Raw genomic sequence first — 21,764 nt, 5'->3', positions numbered from 1 at the left:
GCCGATCACTGCTGCTGCATGGAGGCGATGGAATCGACGCCTGATCCTTGACATGGAGTGCGAGGTAACGGCTCGGCTTTCGGCATACTCCTCTGTGTTGACAATGACACTTAAGATATACTTGTCACTACTACTCTCCCTGCCTTGAGCGCAGGATCTTCACAGCCCTGCTTCTGTGAGTCTCCCTCTGGTTCTGACAGCTATTGGAAATCAACATGGATGCTCGACAACGACCTGGTTTCACACGCACCGATACCGATGGCATCCCGCTTGAACCGATCTCGCCTTCATCGTCCAGCGGCAATATCAAAAAGGACGCGAAGAGTCCCGGGGACTCCAAGGCCGACGGTGTTATTGATGTGAAGTCTGTTGACATCTTGCAGGAGAGTCTGCCTGCATACGACCCCGATAACGATGGTGTCGCTCATATCAAGGAGCCTGTGACCACCGCAGAGGACTTGGTCACTCAAGTCATTCATGTTCAGGACGATCCAAGTCTCAATCCATGGACATTCCGTGTTGCATTCCTCGGTAAGTGACCACTTATCATTATCTGTTTTCTGTGATAGCTTGGACACATCTTATTCTGACACATTCTCAGGATGTGGACTGTCGATTTTCGGCGCCGTGCTGCAGGAAATCTTCTTTTTCAAGCCGCAAACCATTTTCGTGTCCGTGGTCTTCTTGACAGTCATCGCATACATCCTCGGCGAAGCGATGGCAAGCATCATTCCGCGCAAAGGAGTCTTTCGCTACCTCAACCCCCATCCTTTCAACCAAAAGGAGCACGCAGCAATAACCATCATGGCATCGGCTGCCTCTCAAGCAGCACAATCCACACAAGCATTGGCTGCACAAGCCTTGTTCTACGGTGGTTTTCCAAACAAGGCAGCAGGCATCTTTGTCACAATGTCTTCGCAGCTGATTGGATTTGGCTTTGCTGGCCTGCTTCGTGATGTTCTTGTGTTCCCTACCAGGATGCTTTGGCCCATCAACTTGCCGGTTGCGACACTTCTCGAAACGCTACATCGTGATAAAAAGGAGACCAAGAGAAAGCTAAGGCTGTTCTGTATCGCCTTCTGCCTAATCTTCATCTGGGAGATACTACCCGAATACATTTTCCCTGTTCTCACTGGTGTGTCAGTGTTCTGCCTCGCCAAACAGGACAGTCTTGTCTTCACCAATCTTTTCGGAGGCGCGTCCGGGGATGAAGGGCTAGGATTTCTGTCACTCTGCCTCGATTGGAACTACATCATCGCCGTTTTCTCGCCGATGTGGTTCCCACTCAACTCATTGGTCAATTGCATGATAGGAATTGTCGGCTGTTACATTGTATTCATGGGCGTGTACTACGGAAACGTCTGGGGATCGTTCAGCCTCCCCTTCCTGTCGCAGGAACTCTTCAGCGAGGCATCAAACTCGACGAATTATGTCGTCTACAACCAGTCAGCTATTCTCAACGCGGACTTCACCATTGATCCCGCGAAGCTCGCTCAGGAAGGCTTGCCGCAACTGACGGGGACATACATTGTTTATCTCATCACCTCAAATATGGGCATGACTGCGGCTTTCACCCACATGTTCATCTGGAACCGTAACGATCTCAAGGCCGGCTGGGAATGGGCTTCGCCCTCCAACCTGCGAAAGCTGTTCCGGGCCAGCAGTTGGAAATTCTGGCAAAATCAGGAATCGCCCGAAGAGCGTCTGCAGCGCAAATACAACGATCCCACTTTGGATCCTCACTACAAGCTCATGCTGCAAAACAAATACCTCGAATCTCCTAACTGGTGGTGGGCTTCCGTAGCGCTGATCAGTTGGGTCGTCGGCCTTGGGTGTCTGTATGGCATGCACTCGACGCTGCCCGGCTGGGGATTCCTGCTCGCCGCCATCTTCACCTTTCTTCTTCTCCTCTTCCTGGGCGCCCAGATGGGCCTCACGGGCTTCCAGTTTAACGTCCAGCCGATTTGCCAGATGATCGCAGGGTATCTGTTCCCCCATAGGCCGCTTGCTAACTTGTACTTCACCTGCTACACTTTCAACACCCTCCAACAAGGGCAACTCCTCGCCAAGGACATGAAACTGGCACAGTATTCTCACCTTCCACCGCGGATCACATTCGTCGTCCAGGTCGTCGGGTGTCTCCTCGGAGCCCTCTTTAACTGGGTCATGATGAACGACGTCGTCGAGAACCAGCGACCGATCCTCCTCGCCATCCAGGGTTCCAACATCTGGTCCGGGCAAAACATTCAGATCTTCAACACCCTCGCCATTTCGTGGAGTATAGCCGACAAGATGTACAGCATTGGGGCAAAGTACCAGTGGGTGACCATCGCCTTCCTGCTGGGGTTCCTGGTCCCGCTGCCCTTCTGGCTCGCCCACCGCTACTTCAGGCCGTGGAAAGTCTTTTCGTACCTCAACACCTCCATCATCCTCTGGTACGTTGGGAACCTGTTCACGGGCATCAACTCGTCATTCACGTCTTTCTATCTCGTCGGGTTCATCTCGCAATTCTACCTGCGCAAATACAAGCCCCAGTTTTTCGTCAAGTACAACTACCTTCTGAGTGCGGCTCTCGACGGCGGAACCCAAGGTAAGTTAAGACGACTCTCTCTCTCTCTCTCTCTCTCTCTATCTCTCTGTCTGCCACATGTCCACGTCTCCCAGCTCACAAGCTTTGAACAGTGATGGTGTTTATCTTTACTTTTGCCGTCTTTGGCGGCAGTGGCAAGGCACACCCTTTCCCTACATGGGCTGGCAATCCTGACACCAGTGTGCACAATGTTGATTACTGCATGGTCAACCCTGCGAACGGCGGGTAGAGCTGCATGGCTGGAGTGCCGTAGTCGCAATCAAGTCGACTGAAGAAAGCTGGCATTCGTCATGGACAAGTCCTTCAAGTGGTAGATCATAGATGTAGCGATCCATCCGCTTCTGTCTATGGTACCTCCTTCCGGTCCCTCCCTCGTCATATTTCACTTTGCCAAGACCTTCCTCTTGTCCCTGGTAACTAGTCGACAGAAGGCATCCAAATTGTTTGCGTATTGGGCCCATTCAACGTTCAATATGACAGGACTGTCATGGGCCGCGTTCCCGTAATATTGTGCTCTTCGCTACCCTTGATCACTTGAGGACTGTTCTAAGCTTATGGGTCTCCCCACTAGACGGTTAGCTACTTCTCTCTGGGGAAAAAAGTGAGGCCGTGATCCTGTGGTACATAAGAAGTGTACCTCTGAGAATAAAGCGATGTCGGGGCTTGAGGCGGAGAACCAGTGTCGGCCATAATGGAAGCTGGCGAGCTCGGGGGGCTGATTTGAGAAGAGTTAGAAGGGCTTAAGGACGCTTTGGTCTGACCTCCTTTCGCTAGCATGAACAGGCCATTGGCAGCGTCACTGGCGTCGTGCACAGAGTCCATATTGCTGGTGGCAGTATCTTGTGGGTCAGACATTTCGCGAAACGGGTTGTTCTGATAGCTTGCAATAGCGTCGATGGCTGTGCGACGATGATTCGGGGGAAAGGTAACGTTGCGTGGTGAGAAGCTCGGGTTGGGGACCCTTTGCAAAGAGTCAAAGAGTGCTGGTGAGTTCGGGCTGGGGACCGGGAGCATAGACCCGCCACCGCCTGGAATCAGGTCAGTTCGGAGGGATGACTCGTTTGGCGTCTGAGGGTTACGACTGTCAAAGGAAGAAATGGGAGGAAGCGTTGGCTTGGCTACAGATGGCTGATATCCAGTTTCCCAACTTTCTGGAAGGTTCATACCGGGTGGGGGCCAAAGCTCAACATCATCAAACCATGCAGGACTCGGTGCTCTGGTCTGCCAGCCCAAGCCTTGAGAAGAAGTCAACCTGTCAGCGTGTGGACGGCCAGAGTAGGACGTAGGTTTCGCGGAAGGCCCATCGCTAGGGAACTGGGGAAGTACAATGTCGTCTAAGCTAGTGTGATATTTTTCGACATGCTTTCGGAGGGTGGCCTTGGAATTGAATCCCCGCCCAGCAAAATCGCAAGCAGGTTCATGACATCGGAATCGTTCTTCGTGGCTCGCTTCGTGGGTCGATCGTTCTGCCACGCTCGAAAATCCAGTTGATGCCCAGACACATCCGCGCCAGCGACAGAGGTATGCCCCAGAGCTGTGGCGAGTCCTAAATTCGAGGATTTCAGCGAAGCTGACACTGATTTCATCGTCCAGGCCAGATGATCCATGCGCCAGTAAACGCTCAAACTCTTCTTGAAAGCGATTGAACGCAAGGCTGAGTGATATTGGATCCTTCGAAATGTCTGGCGGGGCGGCTAGCTTCACGCAGACAGTGCCCGAATTGGGATCTGCGGGCCTTGCCCTCGTCCTCTTCTTGATGTCAATGTGACGAATAATAAGTTCCGGCAAGTCTTCAAGGGTCAAGTCTTGCGAATGCATTGCCACCCACTCGTAAACGCCGGCCTCTCGGTACTCTTCTTTTCCCCTGTACGACATAGTTGTCTGGAAGGTGTTCAGCAACGTAAGAAGAAGGTTTCGAATGTCCTTCTTTGCATAAACCAGTTCCTCTGAGACTGGACCTGGGATAACTCTGAAGGACTCGGTCAAGTGCATTGGCCAGAACTGATCCACGTACGGGAATATATCGTGAAATCCTTTCACGATATCGGCGCAGGTTCGAGGGGCCAGAGGTTCCACAGTAAAAGGCTCACAGGTTATCAGATATCGAATGCATGACTGCGTAATACTGAGATGGCATTCCTGACGGTCAAGATACGGACCACTGTGTTTATGCAAGAGATACCTGGCAAAAATCAGCGTCACATTGATCTCAGGTATGAGGACGCATACTCTCTTGCAGAGAAGTGCACCAATCGGACAGTGCGGTCTTCATGTTCCTCCAGAAGTGGTTTGCAAATATCCAGAACGCCTTTTTGAAGCTTGGTGCTGTCATTGAGCGAATGATGGTTCCGAAAAACGACGAGATCACACAACTCATGTACCTTCAGCGGCCGGTAAGAAAAGGTCAACCAGCCGAGAATGTGTTGCAGCTGGACTTTTTGTTGTCCCTTACAAGCCCCTTGCAAGCGTCTGAGTATCGAGGCATATCTGCGTGACAAATTTAGTAAGGACTAAGGGAATACGACTGGTTCGACTAACACTCCTGGAAGCTCCGACGGCAGTTCGTGCAATGTTTGTCTCAAGTCCTCTACACTTTGCTGTTCAAGCAGCATGTCTAGGACCAGTTGCACCCAGAGAAACATTCCTGTGTCGAAGTCAGTAAGTGTGGTTAGCGTACTCATAGAACCCACCGTCAGCTTTCTCCACCACGAGCTGCTCGATCTCGTCAACCACCGAGCCACGAAAGCGGCTCCTCAATGGAAGGAGACTTTCTTTAGCAAATACAGTGATATCTCTCGACATTCTGACCTTTTCCTTGGTTAAAAAGACCTGGGGCGCTTTTTTAAGACTCGACACAATTTCCTTTGTTTCTCGCGAACAAACGAGGATTTTGACGACCGGAAGACTTTCATCAGAGTTCTTGTTTGGTAGCAGAAACGTGCGCAGATCTGACAAAAGTTGTCGTTGGTGGCTACCGTCGCATTCGTCCAAGCCGTCAATGACGAGGAAAGAGGGACCGGAAGCCCAGAGAAGCTCTTTTAGTAGGTCTCTGCTCCTTGTGGCCGAGGGTACAATTCCAGTCTTCGCGAAATTGTCGTAGACGTGTGGGAGAAGGCTGTGGTCTTTCCTTATGAGTTGCGCAATGAGAGAGCGGAATACCAGCCCGCAAACACTGGCTTCAGATCTTGCAAAGCCATAGGAGCATAGACAGTAGAGCATTATGGCATTTGGTGGAATCGGGGCATTCTCGTAGAGAAAGGTCGCGAGGGTAGTTTTCCCTGCAGGCGTGTGGTCAGTGATCGGCTTACTACCTAGACGGCCTTGTAAAATGTGGTCCGTTCGGACGAGGGCACATCCCAAAGCGACGTTGAGATCGCTTCCCCTCTAGAAACTTGCTGAAATGGTGCTCTTTTTTGGGAGAAGCCACAATGCTAACGAAGGTAAAGGCATATGAGATGCTCACCTGAGCCTGGTTTCCCACGCAGCCAGAGCTGAGGCCGACCATCTTCGGGATCAAGCCATGAACGAATAGCGGAGTTTTCCAGAATCCATGCGCAAGTATCAGGATTACGGGCCCTAGATCGGCACTCGAATAAGTCGTCTTGTTCGCGGTCCTGGCCCTTGAGGTCGAGCCACGCCAGGGTATCGCGTAACTGCCAATCCTGTCGTTCTTGCTCCGAGCGTTCAATGTCTTCAAGAACCTGTTGGCGAAAGGCTTTTGCTTCGAGAATAGCAAAGCTGTGTGCTTCCTTGTCGATAAGATCCCGACCTCTCGCTAGTCTTTGCAGGATCGCGTTGAAGCGGCGAGAGAAACCACACCAGGACGCATCGAACAAACATTTCCACCCTAGCCGAGTAATTGAGCATCAGCGTCTTGTATATACTGACGAGGCAAAGAAGCTCACCTCCACGCCGCAGATATTTGTACGCATGAGAGTGGAATTCGAGGATGTCACTGTAGATATCGGCGAGAACAGCTTGAAAGTCATCTTGGTCGTTGAATGCAGCAGCGAAGCGGCCGAGACGGGGCAGGTTCTGCCCTATTTGACGATAGGCATCGAGAAGTCCGTCGAAGGCATTGGTGTACTCATCGGCGATTTGCAGGAGGAGCTTGATAGGAGCCTTCTGATGTATCAGTCCATGGTATTGTCAGCAAGGAGCGGGACATTGAACTACCCAAATGAAGCACAAATATGGAGTCCCTTGGCACAAGGTTTCGATGGCGCCGCCTAGTAAGTGTAACGCGTCAAAGAGGGGCTCAATGCGTCTCATGTTTCGCATGCATCTCCTTTGCGACTGATCACGCTCGATGATGCGCGCAGCTTCTCGCACGTCTGCGAGGGTGGTTGCTCTGAAAAGCCGTGCATCGTTCGCTCCAACAAGAGCCTCAAACTTTGTGAAGGCTTCCCTCACGATGCGATGAGGCTGGCTTCGTTCTCCGTCACGAGGCATGGCGTAAAAGGTGTCGCAGGAACGAACAGGTCGACGGAAGACGGTCGTGGTAAAGCATGTGAATGCGCCTTCTTATGACAAGGGCGGTGTCCTCATGACCAGAGCCGTGCTACCAGTCAGGTGGCGGTCAGGTCGCGGTCAGGTCGAAAAGATCGGGCTGCGCCTTGGAGGGAGGCTGAGGCGCAGAAGTCTGGGCAAACCAGAATCTCGCAGCCTCACTTTGTGCAGGAAGTTCCCTTGAACCTCGAGACATCAGCACAGCCTTGCACAGAAATGTCTACATACCCTCGTTGACCACGTCTGCATTGGAAGACCAACTAGAACGTCAAAGGACAAGGAATGTCGATGACTGCCTGCCTTTCGACACCAGGAAGGTGAGTTTCAATGCCCCAGCATTTGGTCAAAAGTCTCACAGCGCGCCCCAGCGAACCTGTATCTCAGACACGATCAGTCCACGGCCCTCCCTCATGGCGTTAGAATGGTCTTCCACGGCCCATGGAAACAAGAGACGGAAGTTGGACAATTGGGACTACGAACAATCCTCTTTGACACCCTACAAATACAACCCTGTTGCAAATTCTTCGCAGGCGTGCTTGCCCCATGATGTATATGAGCAGAGCTACAGAACGCCATGCAGGTCAGGTGTTGGACATGTGTCTGATCTCACTGACATACAATCTACTACGGCTTCAAGAAGCTTTCCCCAGCCTCATCCGAGTGTGCACATGGGGGACCCTATCAACACCGTTCGAACACATATAGCTGCAGCCGAGCGGCACTTATCTTACCATGCTGGCATGAGCGCGTCAGCCACATTTACCGCCTCTAGCGAATTCACCGTCAGCCAGCGGGCTCTCTCCACTGATCCCTCCGACGTTCTGGGCGAGGATAGCAATGTGGACCAGGAATGCATCGAGTCAATATCACACATGACCATCTGCTACGGCATGTTGTGCAATATCCAAGTTGAGCTTCTAGTATCCGCCTTGTCTTTAATGGAATGTCAAGCCTTGTCCTGGGACGGCCCGGACGGTGCCACAACACTACGGAACCCAACTGGTGAACTCGAAGTTGCTAAACTCTCTGCAATCACTGCACAGGTGCTGCGGACATTATCACTCGAAGCAGGTGCTGAATTCCAATTCTGGCTCTCACCGCAGCAGCAACCCGGTCAACAGACAACTTACAAGTCTGGGGAAATGGAAATCAAGGGGAGCGTGCGCGCAACTCGATCCTTGTCAATTATTGTGTACGGACCGAACAACATGGCAACCCGTGTTGGTGACTGGCTCGATGGCTTGAAGATGTATCTTCAAGTGCCCGGAGGATGCGATCGAGATGTTCCGTATATAAACCCCCACTGCCTTGCTTCAAACCAGGTGTCTACAACATACACTCGTCAGCTTGCGGCCGATCTGAGCATGGACGAGCCGGAAAGTCAAGATTCTCATAGGGATCTCTTCTCTGATCTTTATACCGACTCGGTCTTTGACCTAGCACCCCAACCGTACGCCATTGCTTCTTCGCTTCACAGCCACCAGAGACAAGCCTTGACCTTTATGATCGAACGAGAGAACGGGTGGAACTTCTCTGGAACGCGAAATGATATATGGAGATCTCACATTGACGCGTTCGGTGTGCGAAGATACAAAAATACGGTATGCGGATTAACTCAAACACGGGCCCCAGAGAGCTTCCGAGGCGGAATCATTGCAGACGAGATGGGTCTCGGGAAGACGTGCACGATGCTCGCATTGATAGCGGCGAACCCGTCCCAATATAACTTCTCAACGGGCCGTTTCGATTGCGTCAAAAGCACATTGGTCGTTGTCCCTGTTCCGCTCCTGTTCGTGTGGGAGAAGCAGATTCAGGAGCATTTCCGGCGTGGCTGCGTCCGACACACGATCTTCTATGGTCCCGATCGCCAGCAGAACGCTAATTTCCAGGACCATGATATTGTCGTCACAACCTACACGACCGTCTTGTCGGAGTGGAAGAACCGTAGAGTATCCCGGTCTCAAACAGAGTCCAGCCCCTTGTTCCGGACATTCTGGCACCGAATTATCCTCGATGAAGCGCATGTCATCCGGACAAAAGAAACGATATGTGCAAAGTCGATATATGCTTTACAAGGGGAACGCCGATGGTGCATCACTGGGACCCCTCTCCAAAACCGATTGACGGATATCTTTTCTCTTCTCCACTTTCTGAAGGTGCATCCTTACGACAATATGCTAACCTTCCAGGAACAAATTCTCCGTCCATGGAAGTCGCGCATGGATGAAGATGCTTTGAAGAGGCTTCAATCGATCTGGAAAGTGATCACCATTCGTCGAGGGCGGAATGTCATTGCTCTGCCAGATCGAATAGTGCACACGGAAGAGGTTTGTTTCACGGAAGATGAGCGTGCTCTCTATGAAAGGGCGCGGACCGGTGTGATCGAAGTTCTGAACAACGCCATGGATATCGACTCATCGACATCCGGATCGGTGTACTTGAATGCACTCCAGAGAATCAATGATCTCAGATACATCTGCAACCACGGCGTCACCCCACCACGACGCCGTGAACATCTCGAACCAATGCAACCCTTGGGAGAAGTACTCTCTCCTCTTCTGGACGAAATGTTTGAAAAGGAGGCGGAGACTATGAACCCGCTATGCGGTCATTGTGGCGCCGACCTGTTGTGGGAAGAGGAAGACAGGAGCCGATTTCTCCTTACACCCGACATTTGCTACAATTCCTCGTCGTCTCCAACCTGCAGGAGCTGCCTGCAGTACGAGCCGCCGTCGCTTTCACCATCAGGTTCGAGTTTGTCTTCTGGCGTTTGGTCACCAACTAGGCTGATCAATTCGATGCGGCCATCAAGCAAGATCAAAGCCCTGGTGGGCCAGATCCAGCGACTTCCTCTCAATGATAAATGCATCGTTTTCTCATACTGGACTTCGAGCCTGGATGCCATCGAGGAAGCGCTGAAGCAGGCGCAGATCAAATTCTGTCGTTACGATGGTAGGCTGAGCCAAACACAGCGCAGTCAGGTTCTCAATTCCTTTACGAGCGATGCTTCCTTACGGGTGTTCTTGTTGTCGATAACGTGCGGAGGAGAGGGACTTGATCTCACCGCGGCAAACCATGCCTTCCTCCTTGAGCCGCAATGGAACCCCATGCGGGAAGAGCAGGCCATGGCTAGAGTGCACCGACTCGGTCAGAAGAAGACGGTCCGCTTAGTCCGCTTGGTGGTGAAGGACACGTTTGAAGAGAACATCATCAGGCTCCAAGGGCGGAAACGAACATTAGCCGATCTCATCGTCGACCGGGCTCCGCTGCAGGAGGGAGCTGGTGGAAAGAAGCAGTTGTATTATCTGCGTGAGTTGGTAGTGTAGAATTGCACACCGTAGAATAGTCAGGATCGTAAATCTAGAGACAGGGCTTGTTACGTGATGCTGCGATATTCTCCCTCAGTCTAGCCATTTTCGCTGCTGCTGAGCGCAAAGACGCAATACACATAGACCGGCCGTCCAGATGGTCCGTTGTCAATGTGCTTGTAGAAGAAAGACGTATTTACTCTGAGCCCATGTACTAATGTGTTCCCCTGATTGGTGTGGAGTTTGTCCCCTCGCTTCAGGAGAACTAATTGTACCATCACTCCCTCTCCTCACCCTCACACTCACCTTGGCTCGGCTTTCTTCGATTCTATATTATAATGAGCCATCCTCAACTAGACAAGAAGAGGCCGACCGCCGATACTATCTATACCGTGGGCAAGTAGTCCTTCGCAACTTAGTGGTGCTGGGTGGAAGGAACCAAAGACGCTGACGTAGCGCGTTGCACAGTGATCATTTAGACAAACTGCGTGTATAATCAACTATGCTATCGCCGCAGGGCGGCTAGCACATTTCCTGGATTCATCTCCGCAAACAAGCGCGGTTGTAATCTCGCGAAACATTTCCAGTGTCCATCGTTGCTGCTTTCCTCCCCTATCTTGCATTGAGCCTGCAGCTTTGGAGCCCGCGAGCCCGAATGCATTCCCAGCGCTCCTGGATTTATATATCTTCGGCACGGCAGTCACGGTAGTTGATCCCTCATCGAGTTCGAGCCCTAGCCGTTTGGTCGCTTGATCGCCTCGGAGGGAGCAACAAGTTGGGGAAGTAAGGAAAGAGTGCCCTCTTTCGCTACCGGTCTGCGTCTCGAAATCTCTGTTGCCCGGCTTGCCCGGTCTCGGAGCGTGAGGCCTCAAGATCGGGCTTTCGTAGAACCAGTTGATCACTGGACTCTGCATCGCACGTGACAATGCCTCTCACCTTCCCTTGACTCTTCCCTTTCTCTTGACTCACCCAGTAAGCTGCGATGTTGTGCAAAGGTATCGTGCAAGTGCTCCTCGTCAAACTGCAAGCCCTGGTTCACTCTATCCGAGGTGACGCATTCAGGGGGTGTTGCCAAATGTCCCTGCGGTGTGCAGCCTCTCAGATCATTGGTTCCACTTGATGAGTGTTGCTACCAGTCATCAGTCTTTGACTGTGAATGTACCCTCAAGTTTGGGGAAAGCCTGCAAGAAGCAGGTGCCCAGGCTCCAGTTGTCCAAATCACTGATGTGCCTCTCAAAACTCGGCTTGATCCTTACCGCTGCTTCGTCGATATCGGCTGATAGACAATTTTCACCGGTCCAATTGAGCGACAGCTTCAATGTGTAAGGGAGGAAGAAGTCGTGTTGATGGAAACTCTGATAGTCCCTGATCATGACTTCCCTCATCTCAGGCCAAGGGACTAAGGTCATCCATGGCGGGTGGGGAATTTGCAGCTGGCAGGGCCGCGGTCGAAGCCAGGGTACAATCTGAAGGTAGTTCTGCTGTGTGGGATGAATTTGCCACTGTGCAATGTGTCAGTTATTATTCCTTCTAAGGAGTATAAGAAGAAAACGGTGGCATCATCTGACCCTCAAGAGATGGTGGAATGTCCAATGCACCGCAGTCTTCTCTGGGATTCCGCGAATGACATCGAACTTCGCGTTGATGTCTGATATGACTCTTGTCAGAGCATGTAGGGGCCAGCAACTTGTCAAATCCGACAACCTGGCCAGGTTTGGTGCGGGGGGGCCAGATCCTTGTTCATAGTGGCCCATTGCGACCATTGCGCGCTGGGAGCTGAGGAAGTTGAGGAGTATGGTGTCGAGCGCGCATGTGGACTCGCAGAAGATGGGCGTTTCCATGAGCATCTCTGCTGTTCCAGCTGTCATTTGAATTGATGCTAGCGTCGTGCCTGGCGATGGGGGAGAGCGCCCATGCAACTGGCCGGACGGACTGGATACCTGGCTCATTGGAGGAAGTCGAAAACTGCTGACCAGGGGATCAAGAGGCCTGTCCTGTGCGGCGTTGGGAACTACTCTGCTGCTTCCAGGAATAGTGTATAGGCTACTGTCAAGGTCCAGTCCAGAGCGCGTAAACGTGAATTGAGGTTCATAGGGTCTGGTCAACATCCTGAGGGTGTTGAGGATCCGCTCGAGCTCCTGGTTGAGATGATCGGCCTTTTCCTGGGCTGCTCGCTGGGCGCTTTGTGCAGCCTGTAGCTGTAGCCTCAAATGAGCAGCGGCGCTCTTGCAATCGGCGATTTCGGTCTCTTGCTGCGCGATGGTGTCCTTGGTTCGCTGACGAAACGCTTGTTGGGCTGCTCGATCTTGGACTCGCTTCCTCTCCAGCTGAGCTCCCACGCGTGTGTACTTTCGGCGCCGCTTTTCATTGTGCTTCTCTGCCCCAGCTTCTGTCGTCATTTCAAAGTATTGAGAGCGGGAGTCATGTCCCTTCAGTATGCACTTGAGCTGTGTATAATGCGAAAGGCGGAGAGCCTGTCGAAGAGCAAAAGAGGCAAACCGTGCGGGGAGGCCTTATGACGGCATTGACTTAACAGAGTGTCTATTGGTTCAACGCAGTTGCCGCTATAAGAGATCTCGCAGGAGCAAACAGAGCAAATATTTGTCTTGGCGATTGGTCTACATCATCCGCTTCGCAGACGGACGCGATGCATTTTGTCATTCTACAAGTTGTTGTTTTTTTTTGGCCTGACCATGGCAAGAGTTGAATGTTACTCGCATTGTTCCGGGTATACCAGGTCGCAAGAGTGTATCGACCGTCTCTCTTGCTCGTCTCTATGTTGCGTCTCTGGGTCTCAAGCGTGGCTACGTTACAACGAGCCCACCGTCCACAGGCAACGCAACTCCAGTAATGTGGCTCGATAGTCCGCTGGCCAAAAAGCAGACACTGTCCGCCACTTCCTCCGGACTCGCTAGTCGACCTTGCGGAATCCTGTCGATTGTGCTTGCTAGTGCCTTTTTCGTCGAGTCAATCAACAATGGGGTGTCAACGAATCCGGGGCAGACCGCGTTGACGCGGATGCCTCTCTGCGCATAGTCGATGGCATCGGTCCTGATCAGCCCCAAGACAGCATGCTTGGTCATATTATAGACGCTCAAGTTGGGCATGGCTCGCAGGCCCAAGGTCGACGATGTCACGACAATAGAGCCCCGCTCCAACACCCCTGGGACGTTCTCGTTGACCTGTCGAGGCTCTTGCTTCAGCATTTGTTCTAGCTCATACTTCTCGCAAAGCCAGACGCCCCTGGTGTTAACGTCCGTTACCCGATCAAAGTCCTCGATGTCGGTCTCACTGGTTGGTCCGAAAGGTCGCCCTATGCCAGCGTTGTTGGCAGCATAATGAATCGCTCCAAACTCCGCAACGGTCTGAGCGACAGCGCCCTTGACTGCCGACTCAGATGTTAGATCGGCTGTGATGGGCAAGAACTTGATGGCCGGGTATGATTTCGAAAGAACTGATGCCGTTTCTTGCAGCCCTTTGCTGCTGACGTCCAGGCCCGCGATCCTGGTCACGCCATGTCGAGCAAATCCCAGTGCTACTGCTCGCCCAATGCAGCCTCCCGCACCAGTGATGAAAGCGACCCTGTCAAGTTCAAGTGTTAGCTGTACGACGAAAGACAACGGGATGGAAAAATCCGGCCATGTGATCACTTCTGGGGGAGAAATCATGATTTCCGAGGCCATTGCTTCATACCCTGATAGCCGCAAACTCATTGCAAAGAACTTCTCGCACTCCCAAAGACTGCAAATCGATCGACAGATGCGCCCAAACTTGATCAATTTGCGGGGAAGAGATCTAGCTTTTGGAGTTGTTTTTGTAGTTCTCAATCTCGCCGTCGGAGTCGAAACCAAGGTTGGGCGACGAAACGCCAGCGCAGCGAGCACTGGACTAGTATTCTCTTGAACCTCGCTCAAAAGCAGTAAGGCTGAAAATTGCCGGCAGATAAAAAGATTACCACGGAATGACTTCCTGGGATGGACACGGTGAACGCGGTGGACATACTAGGCCGGACCATTTTAGCTGCGGATCGACTTCGGAATTGTTTGCATTCAAAGTGGCTAGCACTGGGTCCGCGTCCTCGGTAGTCCTGTTTCGCCTGAAGTTACGGTTGATATTCATGAAGTTCCTATTCGAACGCTGTTCGTAAGATGGAGCACATGCTCAAAACTACCTTGCCAAATCCTCAGCCTTGCAGACTCCCCATCCAAATGGCAGTCAATGGACATCATGCCTCATATCAACGACCTGGCTACCCTCCTCAATCATCCCACGCCTTCAAGAACTCTTTAGCCTGAGTCATCTCCCTTCTTATAACGTCGACATGTGCCTGACTTCTCGGCTTAAACACAACGGGAAATTCAGCCGGCGTATGTGAGATGCCCTCGTGGTACTTGTTTACATCGATTGGCATAGCTTTACCTGTCTTAGGATCGATCTTCCGCTGTATGTCGAACGCCCACAGCAGTCTTGCATTCAGACGCCACTGGGTCCTCTCGGCGAGGTGGATTCCTGGACAAATGCGTCGGCCTGCACCGTAGCCGTAGTGGTCGCGATTTGCGAAGTCGGGACTGCCGGCGTAGCTGTCTGCGAACTTGGTGAAACCCAAGAATCTGTCTGGGTTGTAGACTTCGGGGTCCTTGTAACCTTGCATCTCGCTCAAATGCATCGCCCACGTGGGGAGGATGACGGTGGCGTCCTTGGGTATCAGCATGCCATCATACCAGTCATCCTGGTTGACACGGTGAGGGACACCAAGTGGAAGTCTGTGAGAATGGAGATTAGGTTCGCGTGTACTCTGATAGATCTGTCAATGCGCGAGACTTACACTGGGTGGATTCTCATTGCTTCCTTGATCAAGCAGTTGATGTACGGTATGGCCTCGAAATCGTTGATTGACGGCAATCTAGTCCACAAGATTAGCTCGGGGGGGACCATTGCCGTAGGATACTCGCAGAAGAGTGTTACTGACCTGGTTGTGCCACAGACGGCGTCCAATTCTTTACGGGCCTTCTGTTGAAATTCTGGGTGCAGGGCCAAATACATCATCGAGGTCAAAGTAGCCGACGCAGTTGTATCTGCTCCCCCTTCAACAATGACGCCCAAGAAGTGATTCATCTGCTTGTACGTGACGTCTAAATCGCTGTGCTTCTCGCCATCGAGGATCGAATCAATGATGGCGTTGCGCGAGATGCCCTGCTTTCGTCGGGCGTCGACTCGACGTCGGGCCTCGTTCCAAGTATCGTCCATGCATTTGTATGAGCCCCTTGCACGCCTCTTCCAGGGACTGAGGCTGTCAGGCAAGTATTTCAAGAATGGAAACTCATCCACTGGTGGATTGGCTCCTGGTTCTAGTGACGCAGAATAGTTGTCCATTGCATCGTAAACGGCCTGGGAAACATGATTAGAATGGGATTCAAGCGAGAAGGCGGACAGTTTGATTCTCACATGAGCCCAGAAGTCGTCAAATGTGGGACCTCGGTGACCAAACGTTACTGCACTGGCCACGGAAGCCGTGGTTCGCTTGATGTGATTGTAATAGCCCTCGGGCTTCTCTAGAATGTCTGCAAGAAGGACCACAGACCTGCAGCAAGGTCAGCATGACTTCCTATGCCTGTGCCCAACAGGCGGTGTTGCACATACTCAGCGTCTTGGATATGCCCAACCTTGTCTTCGAGCATTTTGGGCTACATCTGGATCAGAATCTTTGCTCAGAAGCGTACTGAGTCGACACGCACCGACAGATTGTGGACCGCCACCTTCCGTTCAGCTCTCCAAAGGGATGTGCTGTTCATGAAGGCAAAGCTATCACCACCAGTGACAAGTGAGGGAACATAGCTTTGCGGCCGCTCAGAGTAGATGATTCCTTTCTTGTCGAGCAGGTGGTTGATGGCCTTGCGATCAAACAGAACAATGACCGTTCCCGCGCCAAACTTAAGAGAATAGATGCCGCGGTAAGCTTCGCCCCATTCTTTCAATCTACCACACAATATTTCAGTTCAATCCGCCAACAGAGGGAAGTCGACGAGTAATATGCCTACTTCTTTCCAAGACCCGATTTGGGAACCAGATGCAGATTTCCCAAGATTGGAATTGTAGGAGGCCCAGGAGGATATCGCTTGTCTCGACTTCCTATGCGTAAAATTGTAAAGAAGGCCCAAGCCAGCACAATGCCCAGGACTGCTCCTGTTACCGGCGTCAAACGGAGTTCAGAAAAGCCATTGAGCTCAAGCATGATGAATATAGGCTGCAGCTTTCAGCTTCCTGCGACAAGAGTAACCCTCGTGTTCCAGGCAGAGTCTGAGCCTCTAGATGGATGGTCTCACCTCTTTCAACTTACGCCATGGTGGTATCACGACACTAAATCCAGTTAGATCTTGATTCGGCCAAAAGCAACGCTGGAGTCCGTACTTGTGACACTGACAGCACCCAGGAAATACCCCAGAGTTGACCCAGATTCGGGGTCAGAGCCAATTCGGGGCTTCGGACTGTTTCTCGTCGCACGGTGGCAGTCGTCGCGACCCACGGAGCATCTTTTCTCGGATTTACAGTCTTATTCCTCGACACTCGCCTAGCCGGACGAACGTGACACATACGCCACCTCAGCAGCAGCAAGCGAAGCATACGCGGCAACCGTCCCCGCGGAAAGAGCATGTACGGTGCTGAAGATGGAGACGCGGAGAGGCCCCTTCGGCAGCTGCATTTAGATCATTCATATGAGAAGTCCCAAAGTCCCAAAGTTTGAGCGGCCTGAACGGACTACACTCCCTCTGAATCACTGCCCTGGCAGCTGCGTTCAAACAACAGCAACAACAACAACAATGCCGGATTTCTTTGTCCTCGCACGCGTTGTCGGCTCTGATGGGGCATTTCCCAAGGTGGGCCATATTCTATCATTTGCGGTGGTATGCCTCATCTAAACATACCATTGTTGTCGCAGTGGAAAGAAAGGCTGGTCCCATTATGCGAGGTCTCTGCGACAGAGCCATATTCCACGTCGTACTATTGGGGACAAGATGTTGACGGCGAGCCGGATACGTTGTGGGGCCTAGAAGGTTACCAGCATCCCATCGGGTTCTTTATCGGTCATCCTGCGTCAGACGTGTTCAAGCGCGAAATGCAGAAGGTCGATGAGGACAAACTCTTGCGGCACGTTCAAGGATTGGGCAGTCCCGACTACGACCTTCACTACTACGATATGCACCATGGCTTTTTGACGCGATCTGACGACAAGGATAAGGACGCGAAGGACAGTTTCGTGGTTGTCGTCCATTTCTGGGCGCCGGAAGGTCGTCGAAAAGAGCTTCTGGGGACTCTCTCATGCAGCGCCGATCGAGTCAAAGCCTCCGAGACTTCATCGGTTACAATTCAAAGTTTTGCGGTCCTCAAGGAGTGCTTGGATGTGAATATGGCTAGTCTTTATATCCGGTCAGTACGCCTCCGTGTTTCCCTCAAGACCCTTGCTCTGATAGTCTGTTTGCCCTTGACAGGACGAGGAGCCGAAAAGACTGGGAAACCTTTCAGTCTTCCGCAATCTTCAAGGAGATCTTGGAGGGGATCAAGCCGGTGAACCAGAAGCAAGAAATTCACCGTTCGCAGGCTTTTAACGGCCATATTGACCAGGTGGCCCCAATCGGACCAGTTTAGCCATACATATCAATATACAATGATTCTACTCCATACCGTGTTTGTCATCCTCATCTAAACGTCGACATCAACTGCAGATCAGCCGCTTCCGCTTCCAATCTCGCATGCTCGGAGGATTGTTGGTGAAAATCGATGGAAAGGGACTAGACCAGGCGAATATCATCGGGGGCTCGCCGAGAAAAAACATGACCCGAGTCACTGAGTAAGACAACACTTTTGTGGCGGCCGGAGCGTAACAAGCCCCCCTTCGTGCCAACTCTAATGTCATCATGTCCCTGTTCTCATCCAACGGATCATCTTCGTTGCAATTGTCTTCGGCTACTCGATCTCCTGCTGCAGTCCCGTGGCCGGAGGCGACGCTCTCCACACTCGGCTCTCCAGATTTCAATATGCACACGACTTGAAGGCTCGGCAGGGGTATTTCCCTTAGTTTGTGGGGGGACTCTTGTGGGGGACTCTTCTGGGGTTTCTGGCCAGATCCATTTATGGCTCTTCTATGAGATTGGCCTACGGACATATAATCCACCCATGCCGTTGTCCCTTCAGTAAAGGCTCGCAAGGATCTAGAGCTGTTCGCTTGACTGCTTTCCTGTCTGGTGTCTTCACTTCTTTCCTCCTTCTCAAGCTCCAAGGCAACCAAATCGTCAAAGTCTGGACACAATGGCCGGCCACATGAACGTTGGCGCGTTGAAGGGCCAAACCAGTCGAAAGAACCTGTTGGTATGTCACACCGTCGACAATTGCTTACTCGAGCGACTTCTGATAATGCGCAGCTGATATGTGCGGCGACCTTGGCGAGTTTCAACTACGGGTACTCCAATAATGTCATTGCCGGATCATTCGCGCAGGTTTCGTTCTTGTCTAAGTTTCTGAGCGGTTCCAACGCTACCGCGCTCATCGACGCCATTGTCTCTGGGTGAGTCCCGCAAGCATACCGCCTCTAGCAGATGGCTGTCGCGTATTGGCTAACCCATCACTTCCCTAGGTTCTTTGGCTGCGCTCTTTGCGGTGCAATCATTCAAGCTTACATTTCCAACAAATGGGGCCGCAAGGGTGCTACGGCGGTGGCCGCGGTCCTGCTCACTCTGGGAAATGCACTCCAGTGCGGCGCGGTGCACATTGCAATGTTCCTGGTTGGTCGATACATCACCGGTTTTGGCGCCGGCATGGTTATCAGCAACACCCCCGTGTACCTCAGCGAGATTTCTCCTGCCCACAGCCGAGGGCTTCTGGTCGGTCTCCAGGGGAATTTCATCGTTTTGGGCTATATTTTGTCCTCCTGTGCGGCACTTGGCTTCCACTTTGTCTCCGCGGACTATCAATGGCGCCTCAACTTCATCATCGCTACTAGTGTCGCGTTCGCTTTGCTGATGTCCTTGATCTCACTGCCAGAATCGCCGCGGTGGTTGGTTGAACACGGTCGCGCCGACGAGGCCGGGACGATCTTGGAGAGCATCCACAAAACGGCCGACGATCCTCAAGGTCGAGTCGCACACGCTGAGCTGCACCAAATCATTGCTCAGGTAGAGCTGGATCGATCTCTGCCCACCAGCTGGCTGCACATCCTCCGGACTCCATCCCTGAGAAAGCGATTCATTTGTACGCTTCTGGTCTGGACCATGGCGCAGTCCACCGGTATCACAGTCCTGGCCAACCTGACACCGCGATTGTTCGGCGCTTTGGGCTACGGGACCGTCCTGCAACTTTCCTTGAGCTTGGTTTGGACCGTTTGCTTGTTCATTGGCTGCTTCTTTAACATTTATCTGATCGATCGAATTGGACGAGTCAAGCTGATCGGTAAGTAACGAACAAACAGCTTGCAGAAATAGCAGGAAGTGGCTAATCCATGGATTTTGCAGTTGCCGGCGGTTGGGGCATGATCATCCTCCTTGCAGTTGAAGCGGGCCTCCAAGCTCATTACCTGGACGGCCACAACCTCAACGGTACAAGAGCCGCTGTGGCCATCTACTTTATCATCGCCTGGTGGTTTACATGTACGCTCGAGTGTACTGGTTACGTCTACGGCTGCGAGATATGGCCTACTCACTTGCGCAGCAAAGGCAGTGCCGTCTCCTATTTCGGATTCTACATCTTCTCCATTTGGTCCACCGCGCCGGCCGCCCAGGCCTTCGCCTCGATTGGCTGGAAATATTACATGGTGTTTATTGCTGTCACGACGGTTTTGGTCATTCCCTGCATGTTCTACTTGCCAGAGGTAAGCAACCACCTCCCCACCCGATGCCCCGACAATCTTCGATTGGAGTTTGTGGCTGACTTGCTTTTGTTTCGCCCCCGGCCCCAGACCGCTGGTATCTCTCTGGAAGAATTGGGATCCAAGTTCGGAGATGCTGTGGCTCTCGACTTCGAGCAGGCTTTGGATAAAGAGCTGAGAGCTGACGACGTCGCCGGGAAAGAAGCGAAGCACCCAACGGCTTCTTCGCACGAAGAACATCACGAATCTTGAATTGATCGATTGATACTACCATGTAAGAAGATTCATCGTGCTCAAGGCTCTCGTGACAGCAGTCTACTTTGCTGCAAGAGCGACAACGGGTGGCGGAGAGGCTGAAATGTGAGAGATTCTGTATAACTTGCAATAGCTGGAGGTGATTTTGGCGAGTCTTGACACTCCAGAATAGTAATCTTGTCTCCAAGAAAGCCTACAACTGATGCTAAAGTGAATGCTTGCTCAGTCCAATTCTGATAGTTTCATAAGTCCAATTCAAGCATGTATAAATGCGAAGACCGTCCTGCAAGTCTGAAGTTTAGATATGCAACATTATATGACATTTATGAAATAAAATTGCTATTTATGCTTGAGGTTGTCGAAGGGAGCAAGGGTACACTTTTCCCCAGGAGGTTCAAACTGGTCTTTCCGATCTCCCTGTACCCCGTAAGTGCCATTTGCATTCTTTGCCCGGCCTGGGAGTCATCTCCCACGTCTGAACTTCTTCTGCACTTCAAGGATCATGAACACAAAATCCCCCAAAGGTCCCGTCGTCAAGGGAAATTCCCCCTTGCAAGTCTACCAAGACGTGTTTTCTCCGTTTTCGCCAGGGGGCAATTCCATATGTTCATGCAGTTGAATGGGGCTTGCCCGATCGTGGTCTGCCATCCACGAGGGGGAGCGGTTTGAAACAACGTAAGCTCCGGACCGCATATGCCCATCTAGACGTTGCGAGGAGGAAGACGTGCCGATTAACAGCATCGGCGGGCTTATGTGCGCCTACCCCGGGCATACCACCGGGGCCACGCGTTGGGTAGCCTGCCTATACTTCGCATAGCGTCTGTGTTTCGCAAGACGGAATCACTTCGGAAGGACTTTGACAGAAATCACAAAATCCACTGGCGAAGGCCATGTCCATTACGCGGTCCTATGTCAAAGTCCTACCTAGTATGAGAACCGCATTCCCCCGTTGGCCGAGACGACGCTTCCCGTCGTCCAGCCCGCGTCTGGAGAGCAAAGCATGGCCACCACGCCCGCAACCTCTGCAGCGTACGCCGGTCGTCCCCCAAACTGTTCCCATTGTCGCACAGTTTCGTCATCCTCAGGCCTAACGCTTGCCAAAGGAGAAACCTGATTCCATTGACCCAGCATCTTCTTGATGTCGTCCGAGCAACCTCGGAAGATATCTGATAGCACAGGTCCCGGATTCACCGAGTTGACCGTGGCACGCTCCGCCAGTTCACGGGCCCAGACACGGGTCATGGCC

General features: G+C 52.2%; 4 protein-coding genes across 4 annotated transcripts; 2 read left to right on the top strand and 2 right to left on the bottom strand.

Annotated features, from left to right (window-relative positions):
• Positions 1-215: 215 nt before the first annotated feature.
• On the top strand, positions 216-2,819 carry PV07_00731 (OPT family small oligopeptide transporter; the record flags this gene model as incomplete). The annotated part of the gene is made up of 3 exons (XM_016387205.1): positions 216-531; positions 602-2,590; positions 2,683-2,819. The coding sequence occupies 3 exons, from the start codon at positions 216-218 to the stop codon at positions 2,817-2,819; spliced, it is 2,442 nt and encodes an 813-aa protein (XP_016254133.1).
• Positions 2,457-7,152, bottom strand: PV07_00730 (uncharacterized protein). The gene is made up of 7 exons (XM_016387204.1): positions 6,767-7,152; positions 6,496-6,712; positions 6,054-6,437; positions 5,281-5,868; positions 5,129-5,234; positions 4,820-5,077; positions 2,457-4,772 (listed from the first exon to the last, which is right to left on the bottom strand). Exons 1-7 carry the CDS (start codon positions 7,040-7,042, stop codon positions 3,170-3,172), a joined length of 3,432 nt encoding a protein of 1,143 aa, XP_016254132.1. The 5' UTR covers positions 7,043-7,152; the 3' UTR covers positions 2,457-3,169.
• PV07_00729 (uncharacterized protein) lies at positions 6,884-10,491 on the top strand. The gene is made up of 2 exons (XM_016387203.1): positions 6,884-7,416; positions 7,468-10,491. The coding sequence occupies exon 2, from the start codon at positions 7,510-7,512 to the stop codon at positions 10,423-10,425; it is 2,916 nt and encodes a 971-aa protein (XP_016254131.1). The 5' UTR covers positions 6,884-7,416; positions 7,468-7,509; the 3' UTR covers positions 10,426-10,491.
• Positions 10,492-10,812: 321 nt separating this feature from the next.
• PV07_00728 (uncharacterized protein) lies at positions 10,813-12,842 on the bottom strand. The gene is made up of 2 exons (XM_016387202.1): positions 11,976-12,842; positions 10,813-11,909 (listed from the first exon to the last, which is right to left on the bottom strand). Exons 1-2 carry the CDS (start codon positions 12,804-12,806, stop codon positions 11,547-11,549), a joined length of 1,194 nt encoding a protein of 397 aa, XP_016254130.1. The 5' UTR covers positions 12,807-12,842; the 3' UTR covers positions 10,813-11,546.
• Between the last annotated feature and the right edge of the window lie 8,922 nt (positions 12,843-21,764).

This window comes from Cladophialophora immunda (genome assembly GCF_000835495.1).
Source record: "Cladophialophora immunda strain CBS 83496 unplaced genomic scaffold supercont1.1, whole genome shotgun sequence".
NCBI classification, from domain to species: Eukaryota; Fungi; Ascomycota; class Eurotiomycetes; order Chaetothyriales; family Herpotrichiellaceae; genus Cladophialophora; species Cladophialophora immunda.
The sequence above is the reverse complement of the archived record's forward strand: the minus strand, read 5'-3'. Positions and strand labels throughout refer to the sequence as shown.